Source organism: Aspergillus novofumigatus, assembly GCF_002847465.1.
Source record: "Aspergillus novofumigatus IBT 16806 chromosome Unknown P174scaffold_9, whole genome shotgun sequence".
NCBI lineage: Eukaryota > Fungi > Ascomycota > Eurotiomycetes > Eurotiales > Aspergillaceae > Aspergillus > Aspergillus novofumigatus.
Genome location: NW_020194282.1, coordinates 228,250 through 245,410, shown reverse-complemented (window position 1 = coordinate 245,410; position 17,161 = coordinate 228,250). Strand labels below are relative to the sequence as shown.

Sequence of the window (17,161 nt, the reverse complement as noted above, 5' to 3'; positions counted from 1 at the left end):
CGGCAGTTCAAACTAAAGTCACGTGAGAACATTGTAGACCAGCTACTTCACGTGACTCAATGATTCCAACTTCGGATCAGTGAGATCTCAGCTAAGTCAACGCATTGCCGCTATCGTGCTCTTCCTCCATACCTTCACTTCATAACCTTCACAACTAATACCAAACATATCGAATCCCGGTCTCGTTGAAACTTGAGACTGTTGGCATATATCTTTCACAATGGGTAAAAAGAGACGTGGCCCAACACTCGAAGAGCTTCTGGCTCGGCCGTGGTGCTATTACTGTGAGCGTGATTTTGACGATCTCAAAATCCTTATATCGCATCAGAAGGCGAAGCATTTTAAATGCGACAGATGTAGCCGGAGGCTCAACACCGCAGGAGGTGAGTCAATACTGCCCATATAGCGCTCTGGTGATAATTTCTCGCTCATCGGGTGCAATCAGGCTTGTCTGTGCATATGAGCCAAGTGCACAAGGAACAGCTTACCGCCGTCGACAATGCGCTCCCCAATCGCTCAAGTCTTGATGTTGAAATCTTTGGCATGGAAGGTGTCCCCGATGATGTCGTCCAATCTCACAACCAGCGTGTGATCGCTCAATTTCAGCAAGCAGAGGCGGAGCGGCAGGCCGTGACGGGGAATCCACCTTCAGGAGTGGGGTCTGGCGGCCAACCGGCGAAGAGACCCAAACTTGGAGACGTGTCCGACTTGAAGAAGCGTTTAGCTGAGCACAAGGCGAAAAAGGCGGAGATTGCCGCCGGAGGAAGCAGCGGAGAGGCGACTCCTGTGGGTGCCGGGCAGACACAGGCTCCGGCTGGATATGTAAGTTTTCTTGTTTTGATTTCATGCATGCTGCAGCATTCTGACACTAACTCGTTGCGTTCTTGTAGGCTCACTCTCCTCAGACTGCAGCCGCCGCGACCCCGCAATTTACATATCCTGCACCTTATGCAGGGACCGGCTCTCCATTCCCTCAGACGGCGAGCCCCGTGTATCCAAATTTCTCACCAGGCGCACAAGCACAGTACCCTTTGCAGCATACACCTACTGGATACACTCCGCAGCCATATCCGGTTGGTACTGCTCCGCAAGCTACTCCACCCTATGGGACAACGCCACCTCCTTTTCCGATACCGCCGCATCAACAAGCTTCCCCGTCACACACAGTCCCTCAAACTGCTCCGGCATTCCCACAACGTTCTGGTAGCTTACCGGCCGCGCCTAGCCTCCCACAGCGCCCCGCTTTCCAACCCCCGCCAGTGAATGCATATCAAATGCAACAAATACACATGGGCCACCCCCTTCCGAACGCTGGAGTGCATACTGCTGTTCCAGATGGCGGAAGAGCACCAGGAGCGGAAGCTGCATCGATATCATCTTCAGTCAATGATCTTGTCTCTGGGGCAGCGAAGGAAGCTGACCAGGCCGCGGCCAAAGCTGCAGCTGGTGCAGGTGCAATCACTGAAGAGAAGCCGTCGAAGAAGGACAAGTCCAAACCGACACGCTTGGTATACTCTGATAATGAAACCAGTCCGGAGGAAAAGATGGCTAGATTGTCAAGGTACGCATTTGTTCCTGACCGCCGAGGAGAAACGACACTTGAAGAGCTCCCTGCTGCTGTAGTAGTGGGGACTATCCGGGAGTCAGACAAGATTTTCGACTCTGCGCAGTGAAACGCATGATGATTGGTGCGGCGACTGTGAGCCGACTGACCATTTGCGAAACGAACATACGCTTCGGAGATTCACACACGCACACACGGTTTTCGTTCAGAATCCCTTCGCAGCTTTCCGGTCAGACGTCTGGACAGAGGTACGAACCACAGATTTCAGCTAAGTTCGATGCATATCAAGTTCTAGCTTCATCTTATCTATCTCCATCCTCTTGTTATGTCTTTCTACTCCCCTAATATCTCAGTACCATGACAACATCAAGTGCAAGAAAGAAGAAACTATGCTTGAAACTGAACAGGGGCTGCTACAATACTCATCCATCCTCTTCGCCGTCATGATGCGGGTGGACTCTTCCGAGCAAACAGCAACGACATACAATGAACGACGGAAGAGCATCGATAGAGTGCTGGTGAGTTCGGTTGTCAACCTTCACCGAGCAAGGCTGATATCACTGGCTACCGTGGGAAGTTGTTCGTCCGAACTTGACAAGTTTCGTGTTTTTGCCACGTGAGTTTACTTGGAGACGGGAAACCCCTAGGTTGTTAAGTGAATGCTGCTGTAAGTTCTCTAGCATAAAGGTAGGCAACGAATCAACGATGCTTTGGACTCAAAAATGACATCCCTTATCAATTAATAATCTGTCTCAACTGTTTATCTCGCTCCGCCATCTGTAAAGTAAGAGTCCCGTAGCATAAGGTACACTACACTGTGCATCCCCAACTCAAACCCTCGAAGCCCTCTTCTCCCGGAACGCCAACCCGAAAACCACAAGCCCATACGTCGCGAGAACACTCAGCGCAAGAGGCACGGGCTTCCCCCTCGTCTTGATCACCCGCGGCACGGAACTACCCCCAACACCGCCGACGCCAACAACCCGATCTCCTCGCCGTAGGGCTGTCCGTCGCGCAGACGCAGGAAACTGTACAGATATAGCGCGCCGACCGAGAGACCCGCCGCGATGGAGGGGATGGAGCCCGTGCGCGCGTAGCCGATGATCCCGCCCATCGAGGTGAGGAGGGACAGCGCGGCGGCGGAATTCGTGGGACTGGGGAGGGAGGATTGCGACTGTTTGCTATTAGCTGCTGCTGCTGCTGTTGCTTAGTATGTTGGCAGTAGGGTGCGTACCATGTTGACGATTGGGCTGGGGTGGACTGATTTGAGTGCAGGATTTAGATAAGTGAATCCCTGAGGATGTCAGTCGATGGAGATACGTCGGTTGGTGATAGATGGGGAAGGAGCTTAGCTGGACGGTGACATCTGAATTGGTGGTGTCATTGGTGGAGAACAGTACGGAGTACGGATGCGGATCATGCCGAGCGGCTGGACGTATTACTAATAGTATTGGAGTTCGAGCTTCTACATAGTAGGCTAGGGTCAGGCCACCCTTGGTAGACAGGAGATAGATGGTGTAAAGAGGGTCATATTTCTAGTCCCATTTGGTAGATGACATAAATCATATATATGCGCGCAATCATTGCCCATAAAGTTTTTAGAAACGTAAGTCATAACAGCCCATGAAACGTGATATCGTAATTGCAAGTGAACGCCTGATGGATGGTGGGATGGTGGGATGCAGATTTGAAAGTGGTCCAACGCTGCGCTTGCAATGAATTCGCTGGTAGGGTCATTAATGTCCGTCATTCAGCCTGAATCCTTGTGCCCTTGATATGTGTCGAAGTTGAACATGACAAAGGTGCAGTGAGTAGTCAACAGTTCAATCCTCCGCAGCCTCCGATTCCGACTCTTGGCCGCCGTGAAAGCCATCCGTCTCCTCTACCCAAAAGACAGGCACTGCACTCAAGGCAGCAAAGAAAGCCAGAAGCCACCAAGGGAGAATGACGTAGCCCTGGTTAACACCATAGGAAAACGCCGCACCGATAAGTGCAGGTCCCGCTGCTCTTCCGACTGCACTGACACTCGTGCCGACGCCATTCAGAGTCCCCAACACGCTGAGACTGGCTGCGGAGTTAGTCAGGAGGATGGTGCAGCAGGGAAAGCTGAAGATGCTGCATATCAGCTTGCTGAGCATGAGCATGAATACCGCAAAACTCCGGATCGATGCTGGTACGAGTGCAGTGAAAGGTGTCAGGAGGTACACGACAGGGGAGGCGACGGCAATGACTTTGATGCAGTTGAGGACACCAAATCGCTTGGCCGCTACCGGGAAGATGAAGAACTGAACGAACATCCCGATAATACCGATCAACGTGTAGTATATGCCGATCGTTTGGGAGTCTATGCAGAAAGTGTCAGGACAGAGGCTTGAGAAAGACAGGGAGAGAGAGATACTTACCAACGCCGAACCCACCGATAAATTTGAACGGCAACCGCACCTCGGGATTCCCCTCCAATCTCTGGATCGGCGTATGCAGGAAAACTGGAAGCAGGGAGTCGAACGCCATGTTATGCATCGCCATCATGGCATAGGCCAGAAGAACCAATGTGGACTGCGGAGAAAAGACCTCCTTCCAGCTCGGCCGTTTGGCAGTCGTGTTCTTTGTGGACCGGTGCTTTCCCAGCAGCGCAGTCCTTTCGTCATCCTCCTGCGTCTCGGAGTAGGACATCTGCTTTCTGCGAGAGCTACAGGAGCCTGTCAACATCTGACCCAGCCGTAAACCTACATCGCGGTGATGCTTCTTGGCTGCCAGTGTTTCCTGTCCGCCATTAGCGCGTACACGCACGAATTCCCTGTAACTTGAATCGCACTTACATGCAAAAAGAGCCACCCCGTCGTAATCCCAATAACGAATAGAAAAGCCGATGCCAGATTAGGCAACAGAAACGGATAGGCCTTGAAAAGCTTCCAATTCCCGAAAGTCCCCGGATGCTTCTCCGCCGGGCGCGCCAGGGCACCGCCAAAGGCCGGCCCAAAGATACTCCCAATGGTCCAAACCAGCGGCATAATGCTGAATGCACGCGGCTGCAACTCCTTCTCTGGGACCATCTCCGCCACCATGGTCCGGATGATTCCGACGTTCCCGTTCATGAGACCCAGCAGTGCACGGGAAGCGACCAGCATCGCCAGAGTCTTTGACAGGCCGAACATCAGCGAGAAAATCATAGTGAAGGTCAAGCCGCACAGGATGATGGGCTTGCGACCGACGGTGTCCGAGACGGTTCCCCAAGTCACGGCCATGGCGGCCTGGCAGCTGGCTGACGCGGCCGAGGTGATTCCAACCCATTTCGCAACTTCGTTTTTGGGGACGCCAATGTCCTCGATCATTTCGGGCTGCGGGTGAACGGTGGTTAGCTGGGTTGCGGCGACTCATCAGGCGGGCAGTTTGCATACGAGATATGGTAAGGCGGAAGTGAAAACAACTGTTTAGCAAAGGGAAAGAGTTCAGTATAGGCCGAAGTCCGAAATCGGTCTATGAATTGAGAGATTTGTATCCCAATGTTGCACTCGTGAGTGAGCTTGGACGTACCTGGCTCGGCAAATCTACATATTGCTGGTTCAAGAAGTCAGTTTGCAGATAGCATATTTATCTATAGTTTGACAATACCTACATAGAATCAGCAGCTGCCGCACTGGCAGTCTGGGAGATTTCTCGTGCATCTGGAAGCTGTGATAGAATCCTGGCCAAGAGCCTACTAAGCTGGATTATCGGCTATTATACAGATCGACAAGAGGCAAGTAACCGAGGGAAAGCGAGCCTTGTGTCAAAGTCATGGAAAAGAAGTAACCTGGGGGTCTATCAATAGCTGAAGATACTGAACCAGTCAAGTACAAGAGAGAAGAGAATCAAAGAAACAGAACTGGAGAAGGAGAAAAACAACGGTCGAGTCTGTGCACCACGGCACTGCTCTGAGTTTCTAGTTCGGGTCGATTATTGTCAAAGGCCTCACTTTTTTCCTTTTTGTCAGCATCACGGGTGGGGAAGTGCGGATCCTACAAAAATCAGAGTCGAATGAGATGCAGTGTTTCTTTTGAAGGACGGACTGCTAGTCGGCCTAGCCCGCTGCACCGCTGATGGATGGATGCATTGGATCCCCACAGCATACAGAGTATGGAGTAGACTACGGAGTACTAGCAGTGATAACGAAGAACAATAATGATAAATCCATCGGCGATTCGGAGTTTGACCGCTTGTGACTGCGCCTTCGAATGCATGCACCAGGTCAGTTGCTCCTCGATTATGACTCAATTATTCTACTGTCGATCGGCGAGAGCTCCATGATAGGTCCTGCTGTGGATTTCCCAGGATCACAGTGAACATGCCGAACCTTTTCCGGTCTGCGCTTATGTCGCATATACGTGGGCTTTGGATGAAAAATAGCATATACATGAATTACAGGGGTTATTCCACACAATTCTCGGATAAGATATGGCCAAGCATTTTATAGAAAATTAACAGTTCATATACTTCGTACCACATAGATGAATCCTTGGCTGATAGGTTTGTCCAAGGCTGAAAACCCCAGCGGAACTTGAGTTCAGTGGGCACAGAAGTTGTGCACAACTGTTTAGGTTACTCAGCCTGCCTGTAAACGTGAAAAAACGTGTCACAATCTCTATGCGGAGTATAGCAACCGGAAATTCCAAACTCATTGCAGCAGGTCCGTGGCATCTTCGATTCGCTCACGGATAATATCCCGCCATTTCTGTACATTATAGCGTTAGCAAAGACGAACGAGCAAGATGGTGCAAAAAGTGCGAAAAGTGAGATGACTAACCTCTGCATTTTCCAAATCTCCTGCCTCCAGACTTTCCACCAGTCCAGGATATGTCGCGCCAGCGTATCCAGTCCAGATACCAGGCGCAAACACTACGTGCTTGTACCAATTTCTCCCGTCCAAGCCAGGCTGGTACAGGAACTTGCGCTCAATGACCTTGTACTTGTCATTGACCCCCGGATCAAGAAGTACAATCTCACCTTCTTCCACCAGAGCCACCACGGAAGATTCTCGTCCAACTGCGAGGTCAGCTCTGCGGCTTCAGCGTCGAATTTCGCAGCGACTTTCTGAAGCCGCGCGATTGCTTTGTCCAGTGGCCCCAAGTCGAACGATGAATGACCAGGTAGCCGCTCCGCCGCCGGCCGAATCTTATCCAAGTATGTCTTGAGGCCCGTAGCATAGTCCGTAGCGTTAAAGGCAAGAACATGAGTCTCCACCAGTTTAGCCGCAGCCAGGGCCCATATCTTAGTGCATGCTTCGTGGTACAGCCAATCAGGGTCACCGAATCGATTCATCCAGTCGAAACTATCGTAGTTCGAGTGATAGTGATATACAGGGTCCTTGGGACCACGGCTGAAACCCAGATCGTAACTGGGGATGCCTGCAAAATCCTGGAACGCAGTGAAGTCGCTACCACTTCCCATGGTACCAATTCGGCCATCCCAAGTATCCCGCACTGTCTGGCCTTCCACTGTCTGGTTGGGAGACTGGACCAATCCAGTCACCTCGTAGATGACATTGTTGAGAAGCGGACTAGCCGTGGGGCGCAAGTTGGTCCCGGCCGCAGCGACATCAACATTAAGGTAAGCAACCGTAGTCTTCGACAACCACGGAAGCATCTCCTCAACCCACTCAGTAGACCCAAGCAATCCATACTCTTCGCCATCCCAGCTAGCAAAGACAATAGTGCGCAGTGGCTTCCATCCTGCCTTCAGAGCCTCACCGAAACTGCGGATGACTTCGTTGAGCACAGCGGATCCACTGTTCGGATCCCCGGCTCCACCGGCAATCCAGGCGTCACGATGATTGCCCAGAATCACGACTTCATCCGGAATGGCCCCCTTGATGGTACCAATGACATTCCATAGCGGAGTCGTGATATACTCCTGCTCATTGTACAGGTTGATGACAACGTCATCTGGAGAAGGCCCAATGTTATATTCTACACCCTTCGATCCGAGCTTCCCACCTTGCCACCATTTGTTGAAATCAGATGCCTTCGGACCGTGTCCATTGAGTGCTTTTAGGAAAGGGAGCACTTCCTGATATGAGACGGGTAGGGAAGGAATAGACGGGATTGAGTTATGGGGATCTTGTCTTTCGCAGCCGGGCTTGGACGGATAACCAGGAGTCGTGGGATCACCGGGAGCGATGCCTTACCACAGAATAGTCAGTATCAGTCAAGGCTTGAGGACTGCAGGAGAAGGAAGACATACTTAAAAATTGCGCACTTCCTCTCTGCACGGCGCTGGGGTTCCGACCAGGTCCCTCAGGGTACGGTTTGTAGCCATTGTCCTCCGTGATGTCTCCGTCTTCCTGGGGATCATCATACAATATCACACCGACCATGCCCAACTCCTGCGCCCGCTTCACCTTCAGACCACGAAAGATGCGACCATACTTTGCAATAGCAATTTTGCCCGCCAAACTGACATTGGCATCAACAAGATCCTGATAATCATGGTACGTCCCGAAATTGACATAGACAAAAGGAGCGGTGACATTCCCACTGGCAGAGTAACCGTGGAAAGTAGGCACGCGATCGGGAAGACCGCTCGTGTGATCCTCTTCAAGGACGTCCTCTTCAAGAGAAGCTTCAAAGGTGACATCGGTTTTATCGCCGTCCTTCTTCAGCAGAGCCAGACGATGATCTACAGGATAGTTGAGGTAGACATCATAAGCGACGATTTCCGTGTCCACCACACCGAACTCTTGCCATTTCTCACGGGTCCAGAGGGCTTGGCTGAGGTTTTTGCCTGCTAGGTGCGGACCTGCTGTGTAATAACTACTCCATTCACGGGCCTTAGCGGCTGACGCTGTGCTCTGAAGAACAGCCTGCAGCTGCTCATACGTGAGGCCGGGACTGTTGGGCCATGACGGGTATGGGAATGGGTTGGCACCGGGGAGATACGACCAGAGAGAGCCGTGCTCGCGGGGCAGGATGGAAAACGGAATTAAGAACAGAATCAAACCAACAAAAAGAATCAGGCTCAAGGAGAAGCTGCACGCCCGTCGCAAGGTATGATGGGGGTATCGATATCGCTGCGGAGCGACGTTAACGACAAGGAGCGGAGTAGTCTCTGAGGGAGCCATGGCTTTCTCCCTCATCTTGCGACTGAGAGCTCAAAAGTTCATGTACAGCAGCTGTAGAAATCAGAAGGTGTTCGACATACAGTACCATTAGTTTAAGAAGGTGCCATGGCAGTTTAGTAGAAGCATGAGTCGATCCTCGCAAGATGAGGGGGAAGAGAGGAGTTACACATCATGAGTGGGTACCCTCCGCTTGAGCTATCCACGTATAATTGTGGGTCCGAACAGCTCTACTCTTATCAGTGGATTTGGAGAGCTTATCGACCTTCCTAAACAAACCGACCTTCCTAAACAAGGACAGATAATAACAGAAGGCGTCATAACACCATTTCTTTGGCTCATGTAACATCGTCAAACCCTCAAAAGGGGCTATCCATATGCTCATTCCAGCCGAGAATTACACTAAGAATACATCTCAACATGAGCCGCCCTCTCGCACACTGATACCCTTCAATATGCCATTCGTCACAAACAACAAGCAAGAGCAACAATGGTATCAAGCCGAAAAATCTTTTTATATACAGTCGCTACTAAAGTATGTGAAATGAGAAGATCGATATGGCGTAGGTATTATGCCTTTAGTCAATGATAGCATCAGCATTCTCTGATTCATCCGGGATCGGGATCACATCATTCGGGGCGAAGTTCAGCTTCTCGCCAATTTCAATGCTCTCTCGCAGGATTTGCCGTGCCGAGTCAACATCCACTCCCATATCTTCTTTGACAAGCCTGACGGCCAGTTCAGGTACGAGGACTGCCTGTGCATAGATAACAGGTCCAGCTGTCTTGACGATGTGGTCCTCAGCTGCCAAACGGCGGAGTTTGCGGGAGAAACGCGCTGTAAGAGCTTGTAGCCTGTCAAGAGAATCGGTTAATAACAGGACATCATTTGCGTTTGAAGGAGAGGAGGGAAACTAGGAGACTGTACATTTTGTTGGCCCCTCGAGTCCCGTAATAACCGCAACAGATTGTCTCTAGGGCGTCTCCAGCGAGTGTCAGGCGGAAGTTCTTTGCCTTTCCCGATTTGAACATAGTATCAAGAACATTTCTGTAGTATGAATTGCCTTCAGGCACTAAGACACTGTCCAGATCGTCGAAATGACACTTGATGCGCTCATCGAAAGTATCCCAATCAATGTCTGGATAGCCTCTCTCTTTCCATTCTTTCTCCGCCGTCTCCTTTTGATGCGACTCGCAGAATTGCTGTTGCTCGCGAATCCGCTGTTTTGGTTGCGCTCGAAACTTCCTCAGTGCATCTGAATCGACAGCCTTCTTGCACCAGGGACACAACGAGGGCTTCAACTCCGCGTTTTCTGAGTCGTCCATGTCAGAGAGCAAGACATCCTCCATCTGCGAGAATTCTTCCAGCAAGTTCTCTGGTACTGAACTGAGCGACGTGCCACTTGAACAGTCGTCGTCAGAATCAAAGAAGTGGGATATTTGCGCGGATGATGCGAATCCAGAGGAGCTAGATATCGTATCGTTAGGGAGGGAAGCGGGGACAATAAACTCGGGCTTCGTGCGATTTCCAGATGATGGAGGTAGGAGGTCGTCGATATCAGGCGGGACCGTAAAGCTTGGAGCCTTATCAAGAGCTTTCTTTTTTGATTTCGTTTTGGTTTTCTGTGAGCTGCGACCCGTTTTTGACTCTGAAGCACTGGAGGAAGGTGATGACTTTGACAGAGGGGGAGTGGTGGTAGAGCCTTGCACCTTCCACAAAGAGCCATCGCTTTTCCTTCCAGAGTAACCTTGTTTGCGCTTCTTCTGACTTTGTGACCAGCCGAATACATAATCTTCCTTCTCGGCATCAGTCTGAGCTTTGTGGGCCATATCATCGGCATTCCTCTTGCGGCTGAACGTAGGAGACTCGGAACCGCGTAAGTCTTTCTTCCCGCGTTGTGACCTCCTCCTTTCCCCTACTGCGCTGTCAAATTCCTCAAAACCGGGCGGAATCTCATTCTCTTGGTCCTCAAGAGAACTGACCGGAGAACTGGCGGGTTCAGCAGTTATGTCCTCATTGTCCACTATCCGCTCATCCCAATCCGCCTCGAAACTCTCAACATCCTGGGTGCTTTCTTCCTTCGTTGAATCCTCAGCTCCCTTTCCAGGTCGCTTGGCATTTGGGTGAAGAGACCGTCCTGAGTAATTATTCTTGGTCAAATATACCTTCGAGAAGCTGGAATTCGGTTTAGATGTAGGAGTGGCCATGTTGATAATCAGGTCGGAATTGCGCAATAGGAGCTAGAAGACGAAATACAGCCACTCGTAAAGCCACCTGCGCTTCAACGGCAGCAAGGTTGTCCACGTCAATGTAGCGACAGGTATACAGCGATGGTTATTGCGTCCAGCGCGCTGCTGCCACACGCCGCATGAACCCCGCGCAGAGGTCCTCCAGTTAAAAAAAGAACTTGATGGAAAGGGTCAAATTATTGCTCAGCTTTCAGCCTCTTTGTATTTGGGATGAAGAAGCTGCAGCAATAGAGAGAGAAAGACAGATAGTTCGACCGTTGTATTGAATTCGGGGACGGGTGCGGAACGCGTCCGTGTGGTGACACGCTTAAGATCTCTTATCGCGGCGCTTTCTCCACTTTGCCTGATACGTTGGCGATTGAGGAGAAGCAACCTAGGATACGAGCACAATTCACAGTATACTCCAACCTAAGAGCAAGCTGCCGAAATGATCAGGATCCAAGCCTAACGGGGATGTGAAATCAGTGACGATCACATGTTTAGTCTAAATATACAAAGTAACAGATCTTAGACTAACCCACGTTGCTATACGCTAACTTCCAGCAAGTAATACATGAGTGGTCTGACAGTTTTCGATACAGTCGATGTCATTGAACAAAATCTATATCGAGTCTTTGAAAAGAAGGAGGCTGAAATAATTAACAGACATAAGGAGGCAGCAAATGCAAAATCAGAATAGAATGATCACACGACATTCACTCGTTGTTTCATCATTCGTTACGTAGAGGAGCTGATGAAAATGGAACAAGCGAGGGAAGCTCTATACACACTCGCAGGAGTACTATATAAGCCCCTACAAAACCAAGTGATAAATCACTCGAAGGTCATCGAGATCTCACCCTCTTCGCCATGGCCGAAGTCGTGGTCAGCCCAGGCATTGGGCTCAAGAGCCATAGCGCCAAGCGCGCTGGCACCGACACTAGTCGGCATCGTCACAGAGGATCGTAAAGCTGGTCTCGTCGGACATGAATCGTAAGCAGCTGGTTCAAAAGAAGAATGAGAACGTTGCGGAGGGTTATCGTAAGAAGTATCAAAAGCCATACGGATCTGCTCCTGATGGGATGGTGGAGATTGCGTCTTTTCAAAGGCCGAGTGGCCCGGGGGATTTTCAACGGGTGTGTGAGGAACGGATGGGGTAGCGCGTCCGTCTTTGGAAGCTCTATGCTCTGACGGTGTAGCAGCAGCTGATGATTGAGTTGATGGTGAATTGAGATCTAGCTTCATGGGTGGGAGCGTAGACTCCAGCTGCTTGACCTCAATCATCTCCGAGGCGAGTTCTGCCCTGATCGCATCGATATCGAAGAGGACGGTTCCGATTCCGTTGCTGTCAGTGGATTCTCGCGGAAACGAGTCACTGCGTTTCACATCATATGTTTCCCATCCCTTTTTCTCAGCTAACTTGCCGCGCTTGAACAGTCCAAACCGCTTCTTCTCAGGCTGAGCTTCTGCGGCTTTACGAGCTTCATCAATTTCGCGGATTAGCTCTCGTTGCCGCTCGCCATGATTCTCCGGGTCGGGGTCTTCGATTTCAGCAAACTCCTCGCTGAGAACTTCCCACCCGACTTCCTTGAGTAGCCGTGGAATAGCGGTACGATAGTCCATGTGGCCATTGACTAAGTTAGTGACATCGAAGTTCTCCAGGCCAGGAATCCCTTCTACCGGAGCAATACCAGCCACGCGCATAATGCCGCCGCTTGTGGCCCGGAAGAGGTATCCCAGAATCCAGTCATTGGAGGAGTACCCATTCACAAACCGGCCAGAGACAACGCTGCGTGCCTTGATAAATTCGTCCTTGTTTGCCACGAGTGGAGCCCCGAAAAGGTAGACATTTTGAACCAAGCCGCTAGCGCCCTTGTCTGCGAGCTCCTTCAGACACGAGAATATGACTCTTGCCCCAAGCGAGAAACCTAGTAGAGTGACAGGTCTCTTGCCCAGGTTATGATCCATCAACGAGTCCGCCAAAATCAGCCCTGCCGCGTTGGCACGAGCGAGGGAGACAGTCCAGGGATTATCGATCAAGTATGACAACTTAGTGAGAACAAGAGGTAGCTGCAGGGATGCCATTAAAGCCATGAGGACAGTACTTCCTAAGACCTGTTGCAGACCCTGGGTCAAGGCCTATAGGAAATACAGTCAGCTCCATGACAGCAAAAGCCACGCTCAGGTCAGGAGACACTTACCTCTGTGGCTAGAATGTTGATGGTGGCACCCATACTCTGAAGCATCTCCGGCTCCCATAGGACTGAATAAATGTCGCCCATGATAGGATCAACTGTACTGAATGGCAACCGAACATCATCGACTTTGCCAGTCATCCAGCCTGAAATCGCAACAATCAAGTTGACCCTCTTGTTGTTGTGGAGAGGACGATACTCAAAAGTCTGTACTGCTCCAGTGCGTCTGTGTGAAGCCCTTAAGCCGATAGTGCTTCCTGTCAAGGTAGCACCAGAAGCGATCAAGGCTGTCCCACCAGCTCCCCTAAGAAAGCGCTGGTCCCAGAAATCCCGACGGTTGTGAAGCCCGCTGCAAGTCCAGCGCCGATGACCGGGGCCAGCAGACCAGCGGAGAGACCGATGATCAACCCTCCTCCAACAGTGGCCAGACCCATGACCATATATTTCCGTTTCAGCGCCATCTTGCGACGCTTCTCCATGTGGTCAGACTCGTCCCAAGTCTCTTTCTCCGCGGCTTCTTGCATCTCGAGAGCATCAATGACACGCTTCTCGAAGCGGGCAATTTGCAGCCAGGACACTTCCATAGACTGGCCGACTCTTTCCAGTAAGGATCGGGATCGGGCATCGTACGCCGAATTGGAGATAAGAACGAGAAATAGGTCGCAAAGGACCGTCCAACGAAGGTCAATGTCAATCTTTGCTGAAGTAGGCATCTGTGACGGGGTCCGCACTTCCGGTAGGTCGTCATCTTCGTGCGTTTCGTAAGGTGGAGGGGAAGTCGATTCGGAAGTAAGCTCTGATTCGGTGGATAAGCTTGCTCGACTGTTCTCCTTCAAGCCGCGAGACGCACTCGAGGACATGGATGCCTTCGAAGAGTCGAGCTCCTCCGCCATTGGATTTTTGACCCGAGCATTTTGCATCAGTGGTCGAACAAGATCCGCAGGCTGAACGCCATGCTCAGCCAATTGTTCAATCATGATTTGCTCCGCAGGATCGATCTCCATGTGAGTATAAATCCTTCCCATGACAGTCTGACCCCATTTCCTCATGGCGTCGGCCGCTTTCTGTTTCGCCTTGCGGGAAGCCTTAGTCGTTGGTAGCTTTTCCAAGTCCTGGGTCATCTGGTAGATCACCAGCCGCGTCACTCCCACATAGGCGATCCTTTGACTCTCAGTCAGAAGATCTTTTGTAGCCTGTAGTTGGCTGAGCGGGTCCCGCAGCTCTTCCCCTTCGACCCCTACAGAGTTACCGGCGGCTTCCTTGAAGAGATAGCTCGTGTCCTGATCCAAACTTGTCGCCGACTGCGCATCTTCGTCGAGTTGTACTCGAGTATAACCCTTTCCAGCGCCACCCAGGCCCTGATATACTGCGTCATCACCATCTTCTTTGGCGCCACGAGCGACCAATCGCCCATAATCGTCGTAGACATCGAATTCGCCTAGGGCGGGCATTTCTTTCCACTCGCCATCGCTTTCATCATCGCTTTCCGAATTGGCTTCCTTGTTTTCGCTCAGTCGCTGGTGCGACCATTCCGACGGCTTGAGGCTCGAATGCCTCTTATGTGTTGGAGAGGTCTGAGGGACAGAATCGTGGATATCTAAGCTAGAGTAGGCCGGTGGCGGGGTGCTTTGCCTGTCATTCTCGCAGGAAAGGTCGTGGGACGCAGCGGGTTTATCATTCTCTGAGGAGGTAGTATCACGCTTAGGTGGTATCCGCGTCTCTTCAACATCATGGAACGTTTCGCCCTCCTCTAGTGATTCGTCTTCTGACCGACGTGCAGCCTTGGGTCGGACTGGGATTGGAAGCCCGAAGTCATCTAACTTTTCCGCCACATCTGCATCCGCTTTGTTATCTTCCAGGGTCGGGTTCATTGCAGGCTTCTTCCCTTCCGGCGTCTTCACTTCCGCTTCTCCAATCCCTCTTTCGTCCGTCTGATCATTATTCGGAACAGTAGCTGCAGCCGATGGCTGCGTATGCCCCGAAGCTTGAGAACCTGATTGCGGAGGGTCAGCGGAAGAGTCGACAGAATGGTCAATATCGGCGCTTGACGGTGAGGTCATTCTTCATGGATGTTTCGTGCTAAAGCGGTCTCGCCGGTTTTCCTAGACTCGCCCAAGGTGAAACCTCCTGTGTATTCCAACTCGAACCACGCAGTATCACCCATCCGTGCAAGAGGAGAATTCAGTGCTGACAATCATTGGAGGTCGAAAAGGTCGCGTGAAAAGGGAGGGACGTTCAAGGCCACGAGACCTAAGCTATTGAGGGGGCGGGAAGTCTCAATAACAAAAGTTCTGAACTAAAAGCGAAAATGGCAGGTTAGGCAGCAGCAACAAGGGAGGGAGGAAATCAAAATCGCACACTCTTACTCCTCTCCCTGCTGTTCTGTTGTGAACATGAACGATTGCGGAACTGTGTTGAGAGACCGACTGCGACCAGGGGAAGTGGTTCCGTTATGGGGTGATCCGAATGCGGACAGCTTGCGGGTGCCTCCATCGGTCAATAAGTTTACTATATCTAACTCCCACACTCAGTATTGAAGAGCTTCAACAGAGGAGATTGAGAATTCCTTCATTGGGTACGCCATCTTTAAAAAGCATCTTGCAGGCAGTTAATATAATTTTCCTATCAATTTTCCTCCGAGAAAAGTGAGCTGCTCAATTCGCTTCCCAATATGAAACATCGGTCTGATCCGTCAACTGATACTGCAATATCGTGAGAGCATAATTGTGCTGCCACATAGGTTTCGCAGCTTGACTTGCAAGTACAAGAGATGATTGTTATTCTAAGAAGGCCTCTAGTGGGTACCTAGAAACTACTGCTGAGGTCCTTCTGAACCCCTGCCAATCGCTGCAAACTGTGCAAGTTGTTGCATCCCTGCTGCGTTGACCCTACTGTCATTATCCCTACTAGCTAGAGATGGTTGTCTACGCATTTTATAGCTGAGCGCTTTGGTATATGTCACAAGTTATCCGTCGAAGTTCAAATACTGGAACATCAAATTCCAAGTATCCGGTCATGCATCGAAACAAGTTTGAATAATTGAGCACAAGAAGGCAGCGCAACCAAGCCATCTACCCAGAATAGCTAGTCACCTAACCCCAGCAGGATCCCTTGTCTTATCCACCCTGATACAGCATCAATCAGCAACTGATCAACCACAAACCACGATCACTCTTGCACCAGCAAAGCCAAAAGGATTAAAGAAGTGAACTCACATCCTTCCCGTAGGAGGAACATCAACCGCCACTTTGGTCGTGCTACCCTTATCAAACACCGCCTCAGATGGATATTTGCTCTTGTCAAACTGCGCGCCAGTCGTGTTCTGCTCGGGGTCATTGAGGGCCTCGCTGATGCTATCGTTCTGGCGCCTGGCTTTGTCTAGGAGAGCCTCTGGGGACGAGACCGCTTAGTGGTTGTCCTTGCATATAGGAGGGGGAACTCACGCGTAGAGGGTTCTTTGCGGGATAGATCAGACATGATTTTGATCTCTTCTTGATATATTCAGTGTATTTGTGCGATGCTTACATTAGTACCTCTCGAGAGGTATATGTAGACTACATTGTCGATATCTATTGGCATTGTGATGAGAGAGCGGCGAAAGGCAGTGAGGGTTTACGCACATTACACGTCATAAGAGTAAATCAGATAGCAAGAACACAACTTATGCAGTAATCACGTATCAATTGATTAAAGCATATCTAATCTGGATCAATGCATTTGTCTTCGACCGCTATTTTCATCCTGCTATGCTAATCCGTGCTGCTGGCCGTAATTGATACGGACTAAGAGAGCAGGGTATACAACGAGATACCAAACCCTCAACCCAACAACCACTAAGCCTCCAAGACGTTCTGCACAGGCCTCGTCTACTTCGGAGTCGAATATAATGCCGGAGTTGGCCTCTGGAGACAGATGGAATAAATAACCCGCCAATCTGCATGCTCTCTGACAACTTCAATGGCGCCCACAGGCCCCCTAAGAATCTAAGCGAGGGGCGCTATACTCCAAAGTCGGCACTATTCCGAAGTCCGAATGGTCTAATTTCGCTTCATCCCAAGGAGGCCCAATGACGGCTGGCAG

The 17,161-nt window shown here is 50.8% G+C and overlaps 7 protein-coding genes across 7 annotated transcripts; 1 reads left to right on the top strand and 6 right to left on the bottom strand.

Moving 5' to 3' along the window:
- Positions 1 to 220: 220 nt before the first annotated feature.
- P174DRAFT_413552 (putative C2H2 finger domain protein) lies at positions 221 to 1,765 on the top strand (the record flags this gene model as incomplete). Its single annotated transcript, XM_024824352.1, has 3 exons — positions 221 to 383; positions 446 to 822; positions 891 to 1,765. 3 exons carry the CDS (start codon positions 221 to 223, stop codon positions 1,671 to 1,673), a joined length of 1,323 nt encoding a protein of 440 aa, XP_024678178.1. The 3' UTR covers positions 1,674 to 1,765.
- A 460-nt stretch (positions 1,766 to 2,225) lies between these two features.
- Positions 2,226 to 2,834, bottom strand: P174DRAFT_445508 (TMEM14 family protein). The gene is made up of 3 exons (XM_024828361.1): positions 2,799 to 2,834; positions 2,532 to 2,738; positions 2,226 to 2,496 (listed from the first exon to the last, which is right to left on the bottom strand). The coding sequence occupies exons 1-3, from the start codon at positions 2,799 to 2,801 to the stop codon at positions 2,395 to 2,397; spliced, it is 312 nt and encodes a 103-aa protein (XP_024678177.1). The 5' UTR covers positions 2,802 to 2,834; the 3' UTR covers positions 2,226 to 2,394.
- A 247-nt stretch (positions 2,835 to 3,081) lies between these two features.
- Positions 3,082 to 5,682, bottom strand: P174DRAFT_396247 (MFS transporter). Its single transcript, XM_024823728.1, has 6 exons — positions 5,181 to 5,682; positions 5,099 to 5,122; positions 4,963 to 4,991; positions 4,384 to 4,902; positions 3,967 to 4,327; positions 3,082 to 3,908 (listed from the first exon to the last, which is right to left on the bottom strand). The coding sequence occupies exons 1-6, from the start codon at positions 5,227 to 5,229 to the stop codon at positions 3,388 to 3,390; spliced, it is 1,503 nt and encodes a 500-aa protein (XP_024678176.1). The 5' UTR covers positions 5,230 to 5,682; the 3' UTR covers positions 3,082 to 3,387.
- Positions 5,683 to 5,979: 297 nt separating this feature from the next.
- On the bottom strand, positions 5,980 to 8,795 carry P174DRAFT_445505 (M28 family metallopeptidase). Its single transcript, XM_024828360.1, has 4 exons — positions 7,784 to 8,795; positions 6,548 to 7,722; positions 6,348 to 6,509; positions 5,980 to 6,275 (listed from the first exon to the last, which is right to left on the bottom strand). Exons 1-4 carry the CDS (start codon positions 8,658 to 8,660, stop codon positions 6,219 to 6,221), a joined length of 2,271 nt encoding a protein of 756 aa, XP_024678175.1. The 5' UTR covers positions 8,661 to 8,795; the 3' UTR covers positions 5,980 to 6,218.
- A 198-nt stretch (positions 8,796 to 8,993) lies between these two features.
- P174DRAFT_413545 (RTC4 family protein) lies at positions 8,994 to 11,159 on the bottom strand. The gene is made up of 2 exons (XM_024824351.1): positions 9,586 to 11,159; positions 8,994 to 9,512 (listed from the first exon to the last, which is right to left on the bottom strand). The coding sequence occupies exons 1-2, from the start codon at positions 10,863 to 10,865 to the stop codon at positions 9,236 to 9,238; spliced, it is 1,557 nt and encodes a 518-aa protein (XP_024678174.1). The 5' UTR covers positions 10,866 to 11,159; the 3' UTR covers positions 8,994 to 9,235.
- Positions 11,160 to 11,720: 561 nt separating this feature from the next.
- Positions 11,721 to 15,141, bottom strand: P174DRAFT_424761 (DUF726-domain-containing protein; the record flags this gene model as incomplete). Its single annotated transcript, XM_024825227.1, has 3 exons — positions 11,721 to 13,025; positions 13,088 to 13,288; positions 13,378 to 15,141. 3 exons carry the CDS (start codon positions 15,139 to 15,141, stop codon positions 11,721 to 11,723), a joined length of 3,270 nt encoding a protein of 1,089 aa, XP_024678173.1.
- Positions 15,142 to 16,098: 957 nt separating this feature from the next.
- Positions 16,099 to 16,958, bottom strand: P174DRAFT_445500 (uncharacterized protein). Its single transcript, XM_024828359.1, has 3 exons — positions 16,525 to 16,958; positions 16,297 to 16,471; positions 16,099 to 16,206 (listed from the first exon to the last, which is right to left on the bottom strand). The coding sequence occupies exons 1-3, from the start codon at positions 16,556 to 16,558 to the stop codon at positions 16,170 to 16,172; spliced, it is 246 nt and encodes an 81-aa protein (XP_024678172.1). The 5' UTR covers positions 16,559 to 16,958; the 3' UTR covers positions 16,099 to 16,169.
- Positions 16,959 to 17,161: the final 203 nt, after the last annotated feature.

What these genes read in the sequence shown, in the direction of transcription:
- P174DRAFT_445508 (XM_024828361.1), bottom strand. An exon ending in TCGGGTTGTTGGCGTCGGCG is followed by an intron (nt 2,497 to 2,531) that starts GTGTTGGGGGTA and finishes CGGGTGATCAAG; the next exon opens with ACGAGGGGGAAGCCCGTGCC.
- P174DRAFT_396247 (XM_024823728.1), bottom strand. Translation starts at nt 5,229, where the DNA reads ATGCACGAGAAATCTCCCAGACTGCCAGTGCGGCAGCTGCTGATTCTA. An exon ending in GCGGCAGCTGCTGATTCTAT is followed by an intron (nt 5,123 to 5,180) that starts GTAGGTATTGTC and finishes TTCTTGAACCAG; the next exon opens with CAATATGTAGATTTGCCGAG. An exon ending in TATCGGTGGGTTCGGCGTTG is followed by an intron (nt 3,909 to 3,966) that starts GTAAGTATCTCT and finishes CTTTCTGCATAG; the next exon opens with ACTCCCAAACGATCGGCATA.
- P174DRAFT_445505 (XM_024828360.1), bottom strand. Translation starts at nt 8,660, where the DNA reads ATGGCTCCCTCAGAGACTACTCCGCTCCTTGTCGTTAACGTCGCTCCG. An exon ending in AGGAAGTGCGCAATTTTTAA is followed by an intron (nt 7,723 to 7,783) that starts GTATGTCTTCCT and finishes TTCTGTGGTAAG; the next exon opens with GCATCGCTCCCGGTGATCCC. An exon ending in GAGATTTGGAAAATGCAGAG is followed by an intron (nt 6,276 to 6,347) that starts GTTAGTCATCTC and finishes TATAATGTACAG; the next exon opens with AAATGGCGGGATATTATCCG.
- P174DRAFT_413545 (XM_024824351.1), bottom strand. Translation starts at nt 10,865, where the DNA reads ATGGCCACTCCTACATCTAAACCGAATTCCAGCTTCTCGAAGGTATAT. An exon ending in ACTCGAGGGGCCAACAAAAT is followed by an intron (nt 9,513 to 9,585) that starts GTACAGTCTCCT and finishes TTCTCTTGACAG; the next exon opens with GCTACAAGCTCTTACAGCGC.
- P174DRAFT_445500 (XM_024828359.1), bottom strand. Translation starts at nt 16,558, where the DNA reads ATGTCTGATCTATCCCGCAAAGAACCCTCTACGC. An exon ending in CCGCAAAGAACCCTCTACGC is followed by an intron (nt 16,472 to 16,524) that starts GTGAGTTCCCCC and finishes TCTCGTCCCCAG; the next exon opens with AGGCTCTCCTAGACAAAGCC. An exon ending in GTTCCTCCTACGGGAAGGAT is followed by an intron (nt 16,207 to 16,296) that starts GTGAGTTCACTT and finishes ATGCTGTATCAG; the next exon opens with GGTGGATAAGACAAGGGATC.